General features: G+C 49.5%; 1 protein-coding gene across 1 annotated transcript in view; it reads left to right on the top strand.

Moving 5' to 3' along the window:
• Positions 1–7,898, top strand: part of ACER1 (alkaline ceramidase 1) — a 34,775-nt gene extending 26,877 nt beyond the window's left edge. The window contains exons 2-6 of the mRNA XM_004378414.1: positions 1,371–1,485; positions 1,563–1,704; positions 3,383–3,520; positions 6,097–6,234; positions 7,730–7,898. Of these exons, the coding sequence (XP_004378471.1) occupies positions 1,371–1,485; positions 1,563–1,704; positions 3,383–3,520; positions 6,097–6,234; positions 7,730–7,898 (702 nt within the window). The remainder of the gene's footprint in view (positions 1–1,370; positions 1,486–1,562; positions 1,705–3,382; positions 3,521–6,096; positions 6,235–7,729) is intronic.
• Positions 7,899–8,192: the final 294 nt, after the last annotated feature.

Raw genomic sequence — 8,192 nt, 5'->3', positions numbered from 1 at the left:
GGAAATCAGATTGATATTACATAAGGAGGTAAAGAAAACAATGTCTGGGATGTAGGAGATCCCTTAGGACATTTCTCAGTACTACCCTGCCCTGTGATTAAAGTCACTGGAAAACTATAGCAACCCAATTCCAACATGACTGCTAATGACCCAGACCCTTCAGGAATGAAGGTTTGGGTCATGCCACCAGACAAAGAACCACCACCAGCTGAGGTGCTTGCTGATAGCAAATGGAATACAGGATGGTTGGTGGAAGAAAGTAATTCTAAATACCAGTTATGACCATGTGACCAGCTGCAGAAATGAGGACTGTAATTGTTATGAGTATTCCTTCCTTGTATGTGTGCATCAAATATTTTTGTTTTCTTCACTTATAAAATATAAGGTATAAATGGAGTTAGTGTGTTTTCAGTTGTACGTGTGTTAGTTGTATCATGTTAAGCACAAATATGACTTCGTAATTTCTTTATTCAGAGATTGTATATGGTTTAAGAAGAGGCGTACAGGCGCCAGTTGACAAGGAGTGGACTCTAATGGTTAAGTCTGTCAACTTGGCTGGGCCACGATTCTCAGCGGTTTGGCAGTTATGTAATGATGTAATTATCCTCTGTTTTTGTGATATAATGTAATCACCTACATGATGTGATCTGATGTGATCAGCCAATCAGTTGTAAGGGGAGTTTTGTCAGGGTTTGGCCTTCATCCAATATATATGGACGTTCTCGCAAAGCTTTCTGGCTTTTGCTTGCTCTGGATCCTGCATCTGGCTTGTCATCTTATGACTTCCAGCCTTGGGATTTGAGCCAGCAGCCTGCCGTATTGCCTGCCTATCTTGAGATTCATCAGACCCTGCAGCCTGTGAGCCAGCAGCTTGCCGCCTGACCTGCTGATCGTGGGATTGTCAGCCCCTGCAGCTATGTGAGTCAGGAGAAGCCTCCAGCTTGACGCCTGACCCATGGACTTTGGACTTGCCAGCCTCTACAGCTGTGTGGGCCATTTCCCTGAGATAAATCTCTCTCTCTGAATATGTATATATATGCTTCACTGGTTTTGTTTCTCCAGAGAACCCAGCCTAAAACACAGGTGAATGACTGACAGGTGAATAATTAACAGGAGAATGGCTGACAGTTGAATGGATGATGGATGAATGACTGATGGGTTGACGGGTGAATGGCTGACAGGTGAATGACTGACAGGTCAATAATTGACAGGCGGATGGCTGACAGGTGAATGACAAACCCTGGGCTGATTAATTGCCTAAAAGCTGACAGGTGATAAATTGGCCAATGACTGTGAAGCTTTGGATTGAGGGACACCTGCCTCTGCCTCCTGCTTCTGACACCCTCCTCCCCATGTCCTCCTGCCCTCAGTTCAGCAATGTCACTTTCTTCATCTTCGGGCCTCTCATGATGTTCCTGATGCACCCCTATACCCAGAAACGCTCCCCCTACATCCATAGTGTCTGGATCCTCTTCATGGTCACAGGTAGGTGGGGGCTGTGACAGTGGGCAGTGGGGGTGGGGCGGGTGGCACCCTGACGCCCGCCCATGCTTCCGCTGCAGGCCTGTTCTCCATGTACTTCCACATGACCCTCAGCTTCCTGGGTCAGCTGCTGGACGAGATCGCCATCCTGTGGCTGCTGGCCAGTGGCTACAGTATCTGGATGCCCCGCTGCTACTTCCCTGCCTTTCTCGGGGAGAACAGGTGTGGTGGGGGCTGGCCATCTGGACAGATGGGGCTGAGCACTCTGTAGACCCTGCCTGAGCCCACCTGGGCCCCTCAGGTTCCCTTTCTTGAACACTCTTAGGACCCCTGGCCTTCTTCCCCTGAGCCTACCTGGGACCTTATGCCTAAGTTCACCTTGGTCCCCAGGTCCTCTCCCCAGAATGCACTTGGACCCCTGGACTTCTCCCTCCTAGCCCACCTGGGTAGACTGGAACCTTCTCCAGACTGTCTGAGCCCACTTGGGAGTTTTGGGACCCCATGCCTAAGTTTACCTGAGCCCCAGCTGCCACCTGGGCTGCCTTGAATCTTTCATCTGATCCTCCTGGTCCCCTGGGCTCCTCTCTTGACCTGACTAAGCCCCCCAGGCCCCCTGAGCCTCTCTCCTGACCCTGCCTGGGTCCTCAGGACCCACTCTGCACAACCACTTGGCTCCTTGGAAGCCCTCCCTCCCCTGAGTCCATCTCGGTAGTGGGACCCTCTCCTGACACTGTCTGACCCACCTGGGCCTTCCAGGACGCTCCCCTTGATCCCCCTGGGATGCCTGCAATTCTTCGTCAATCCTTCCTGGGTCTCCAGGAACCCTCCTCTGACATCCCCTGGGCCCAAGTTTCCTCCTCTGAGCTTCCCTGACGCCCTCCAATCTTCCCTGGGCCCAAGGTCCCTCCTCTGAGCTCCCTGACACCCCTCAACCTTCCCTGGGACCAACGTTCCCCCTCGGAGCTCCCCTGGGTTCTCCTGAGTCCCCTACCTGACCTCACCTGGCTCTCTGGGACCCTTCACTGACTCTCCTGGGACCCTCTCCTGACTAAGCCCCCCATATGCCCCCTTCTGACCCTACCTGGGCCCCACTGGGCCACTTGGTACCTTCACCTGATCCTCCTGGGCCCACCAGGACCCTCTCCTGGCCTATCTGGAAACCTGTACACCCTTTTTATGAGCCCAGTCAAGCTCCCCAGAATCCCTGCCGTTTTCTCATCCACTTCTGCCACTAGGTCTCCATCAGACCCTCCTAACCCCCCAGGAATTCCTCCCTGCCCCTGGCTGAGCCCCCCTCCCCCCAGGCAATGGTGTCACTTGGGGGGTGGGGCTCAGGGGGTGTGGACCTCACTGGGTGACAGTGTCAGAGGGGGTGACACCAAAATGACTGTAAAAATATCCTCGTAGTTATAACAACAAAAACATTTTTTGTAAGCCCAGCTTGTATGTATCGATATACCTACAAGACTAAAACTCTATGCTAATTTACTTTTTGAAACTTCTAATGCACCCCCTGGTCAGAGATGTCATTATTACCCAATTACAATGACGCTTGGAATCATGTGGTTTCATCCGCACGCACTACAAGCTCGCTCTATTGTTTTCTTTGCTGCTGGTGTTTTTATAGTCACTGATTCTGTCAAATTTTCTGGTGTTTTAGCTACAATATTGTGGTAAACAGTATTTGTGAACCTACCTCAATAACTTTTTTGAAAATGAAGTAGTAATTAAAGGAAAAGAAGGAGTGCTATATGGGAATTATGATTTACGAGGAACATTGGTACAAAAGAACATTACTAAGGATTCTGTATGGTCTGGTACGGGAGGAGGTCCATGGGGGGGTGACACCATGAGTTACTGCACTGGGTGACACCAACTCTAATGACGCCACTGCACCCAGGTTCCAGTTCGCCTGCCTGGTCATCATCACCACTGTGATCAGCACCTTCCTGTCCTTCCTGCAGCCCACCATCAACGCCTACGCCCTCAACAGCATCGCCATACACATCCTCTACCTCATGATCCGAGAGTACAAGAAGTGAGTGGGGCCCAGGTATGGGGTGGGGGTAGGGGCTCACAGCCTCACCTACAGCACCTACCCACTCCCCCTCCTCGGCATTTGCTGAGTTCTGGTGGACTCCTCATGGTGTCCCTGGCAGGGGTTCCTGTCATCACCTCCACTTCAGGGACTCAGCAAGCAGAAGTCTTTTCCCCAAGATAGTCCCAGAAGGGTCTTAAAAGCTAGTGAGTGGCCATCTAAGATACTTCACTGGTCTCACCCCTTCTGGAGTAAGGGAGAATGAAGAAAACTAAAAACACAAGGGAAAGATTAGTCCAAAGGGCTAATGGACCACAACTACCACAGCTTCCACCAGACTGAGTCCAGTACAACTAGATGGTGCCTGGCTACCACCACTGATTGCTCTGACAGGGATCACAACAGAGGGTCACAGACAGAGCTGGAGAAAAATGTAGAACAAAATTCTAACTCACAAAATGAGACCAGACTCACTGGCCTGACAGAGACTGGAGAAACCCTGAGAGCATGGCCCCCAGACACCCTTGTAGCTCATTAATGAAGTCATTCCTGAGGTTCACCCATCAGCCAAAGATTAGACAGCCCCATAAAACAAAATGAGACTAAAGGGGCACACCAGCCCACGGGCAAGGACGAAAAGGCAGGAGGGGACAGGAAAGCTGGTGAAAGGGAACCGAAGGTCAAGAAGGAAGAGGGTTGACATATCATGAGTTTGGTAACCAATGTCATAAAACAATATGTGTACTGTTTAATGAGAAGCTAGTTTGTTCTGTAAACCTTCATCTAAAGTACAATAAAGAAAAAAAAAAAATAGTCCCAGAAGGAGGGGCAGTGCCAGCACTTGAACCCAAAGGAGCCCTGGTGGTACAATGGTTAAGCACCCAGCTGCTAACCAAAAGGTTGGCAGTTCAAACCCACCCAGCTGCTCCCAGAAAGATTGTTGTTGTTAGGTGCCATCGAGTCGTTCCTAACTCAGCGACCCTCTGTACTAGAGAACAAATACTACCCGGTCATGCCCCATCCTCACAATCACTGTTACATTTGAGTCCATTGTTGCAGCCACTGTGTCAATCCATCTTGTTGAGGGTCTTCCTCTTGCTGTCCCTCTACTTTACCAAGCATGATGTCCTTCTCCAGGGACTGGTCCCTCCTGATATCATGTCCAAAGTACACGAGACAGAGTCTTGCCATCCTCACATCTAAGGAGCATTCTGACTGTACTTCTTCCAAGACAGACTTTTTCATCCTTCTGGCAAGATTCCAAAAAGACTATAAGCTAGGAAACTATGGGGCAATTCTACTGTCACACGGGGTCACTATGAGTCAGAATCGGCTCCACGGCACCCATCAACCACAACTGTCTGACTACAGAGCCTGTTCTTTTTGTTATGGAAATCCCCAAAAGTATATTAAAAAAACAACAAACCAAACCAGTGGCTGTGGAGTTGATTTCGGCTCACAGCGACCCCAAGTGTGTCAGAGTAGAACTGTGCTCCATAGGGTTTTCAATGGCTGATTTTTTGAAAGTCAATTGCCAAGTACCTCTGGGTGGAGTTGAACCTCCAACCTTTCAGTTAGCAGCTGAGTGTGTGAACCGTTTGCAATACCAAGGGACTCCGCTCTGCCACCGACCAGCTGAATAACCTTGGGGTGAAGGGTTGGGGCGTAATTTAATTGGTGTGCCTCAGTTTCCTCATCTATAAATCGGAAATAATAGTGTTGTGAGGATTGAGTTAATACCTGAAAAACTTTAGAATTGTGCCTGGCATCCTGTAATTGCTCAGCAAGTATCCGCTCTCAGCACAGATCAGGCACCATCTGCCTGCACCCTTGATCCCTGCTCCTTCCCGCCTCCCAGCCTGAGGCCACCTCTCCCTGGCTGGGGAGTTTCCCGTCAGCCCCTTCAGGCTCTGCTCTCTGATCTCCCTTCCTCCCTCCCCCCCCGCCATGGTCTTAGGTGCCCCCGAGTGGATTTTCGACTCATAGCGACCCCACGTGACAGGGCAAAAGTGCCCCATAGGGTTGTCTAGGTCTTTATGGGAGGAGCCCCGGGGGTGCTGTGATTAAAGCAGTCGGCAGCTAACCAAAAAGTTGGCAGTTTGAACCCACCAGCCACTCCACGGGAGAAAGATGTGGCAGTCTGCTTCTGTAAAGACTACAGCCTTGGGCCAGTACTAGGGAACCCAAGATTGAGAAGGAACAGTGACGATGTGTCATGGGTTTGTTAACCATTGTCATAAAACAATATGTGTACTAACTGTTTAATGACAAACTATTTGTTCTGGAAACCTTCATTTAAAGTACAATTTAAAGAAAGAATAATACTTCTAATTAAAAAAAAAAAAAAAAGACACAGCCTTGGAAACCCCATGGGGCAGTTCTACTCTGTCCTGCAGGGTCTCTAGGAGTCGGAATTGATTTGACGGCAATGGGCTTGGTTTGGTTAATCTTTATGGGAGCATATCACCAGATCTTTCTCCTGAGGAGCTGCTAGATGGGTCCAAACTGCCAGCTTTTTGGTTGGCAGCCAAGGGCTTAACTGTCACACGACCAGGGTTCCTTTCTTTCTTCCCTAGGACCAGCAATGAGGAGCTTCGGCATATCATTCATGTCTCCGTGGTCCTGTGGGCTGTTGCCCTGGCCAGCTGGATCGGCGACCAATTCCTTTGCAGTTTCTGGCAGCGGATTAATTTCTTCTACCTACACAGCATCTGGTAAGTGCCCGCCCAATGACCTGGGGTCCCAGAGCCAGGAATCTCAGATCCCAGAGCTAGGAGCAGGAGCCTGGGAGGCAGAGGGGGAGCCACAGTACCAGTACTTAGGGGGCCCGTTGCAGTCGGGATCTTCTGGGATGGCCAGGATCCCTGGGAGTAAGGGGAGGGCCAGGGTGGGGCTGGGGGCATCTTGCCAGGTACAGGGGCATCTCACGCCCTCACCACCTCTCCCTGTGTCTTACTCACGGTTCTCTAGAGAAACAGAACCAGTGAGACGTGTATATATACAGTAAAACCTTTGAAAGCCAGAACTTGTGTAAGGTGGAACCTGTCAGAGAAGGAAAATGCAAATATTTTCACTAAAATGAGCAATAGAAAAGTGGTAAGAGTACAAAGGCAGAAAACTTGTGAGACCAGGAAAAACAAGGCAGTCCTGTTGAGTTCCGGCTCTCACAGATTTCACCGTTCACTGTATGGATGTGTGTGTGTATACATATACATATATATACCATTGCCGTCGAGTTGATTCCAACTCATAGCGACCCTATAGGACAGATTAGAACTGTCCCATAGAGTTTCCAAGGAGCACCTGATGGATTCGAACTGCTGACCTTTCGGTTAGCAGCCGTAGCACTTAACCACTACACCACCAGGGTTTCCTATATATGTATACACACGTACATATATATATGAAGATGCACGTATATTATGTATATTACAATATATGCGGTGGTTATTGTTAGTTGCTGTCGAGTTGATTCCGACTCGTGGCAAACCCGTGTGTGCAGAGTAGAATTGTGCTCCATAGGGTTTTCAAGGCTGTGACCTTTCAGAAGCAGATCACCAGGCCTTTCTTCCAAGGTGCCTCGGGCAGGTTTGAACTGCCAATCTTTTGGCTAGTAGTTGAGCTCTTAACCAATTGTGCTACCAGGGATTCAAAAAATACATGTATATATATATATGTATATATAGACAGAGAGAGAGAGAGAGATTTACTTCAAGAGATTGGCTCACACAACTGTAGGGGCTGGCAAGTCCAAAATCTGTAGGTCAGGTGACAGGATGGAGACTTCTGCAGGCTTGTGTCCCAAGATCTGTAGTTCAGGTGACAGGAAAAGTGCAGAGTCGAGAGAGAGAGAAGGGCCCCTCTGGTTGGACTCAAACCTCCAACCTTTCAATCAGCAGCTGAGAGTGTTAACTGTTTGCAACACCCAGGGACTCTGCTCTGCCACCTACCAGCTATATAACCTTGGAGAGAGAGAGAGAGAGAAAGAGGAGAGAATTCTGCCAAAATAACTAATGCCACACTCTAAGGAACTCCTCTTTCAACTGATTGATTAATTAGATTACATTACATTATGGAAAGTGATGCCATTACATTGCATTGGGTTGCATTATGGAACAGCACCTAGTCTATTGTTTGACCAAACCACTGGGAACCATAGCCCAGCCAAGTTGACACAGAGAATTAACTATCACACCCCGTATCCCACAGGCATGTGCTCATCAGCATCACCTTCCCTTACGTCGTGGTGGCCATGGCCTTGCTGGACGCCAGCTATGAGATGCCAGGCCAGACCCTCAAAGTTCACTACTGGCCTCGGGACACTTGGCCAGTGGGGCTGCCCTATGTGGAAGTCAGGAGTGACGGTAAGAACTGCTGAGGTCTGCCCACCTCTGCCCACCCAGCCACCGTCCACACGCCTGAGTCTTGAGGAGAAAGATTTGGATCAGCATTTCAGTTTGAGAGACATACATGGTTCCTTCTTCCAGTTCCCTTCCCCCCTCCTCCTTGGCCTACTGCCCCAACCCAAGGAAGGATATGGACTTCCTGACCTCTCTGGAGCAGCATCCTGATGACCCTGGGGGATTGGCTGTCATATCTTCCCTCCATGATGCAACCTTGTCCTCTTTTGATTTCCTGCTCTGTGCCTACTATTTCCTCATGGCCTATGTCA

This window comes from Trichechus manatus, unplaced genomic scaffold, assembly GCF_000243295.1.
Source record: "Trichechus manatus latirostris isolate Lorelei unplaced genomic scaffold, TriManLat1.0 scaffold00057, whole genome shotgun sequence".
Classification (NCBI taxonomy): domain Eukaryota; kingdom Metazoa; phylum Chordata; class Mammalia; order Sirenia; family Trichechidae; genus Trichechus; species Trichechus manatus.
The sequence above is the reverse complement of the archived record's forward strand: the minus strand, read 5'-3'. Positions and strand labels throughout refer to the sequence as shown.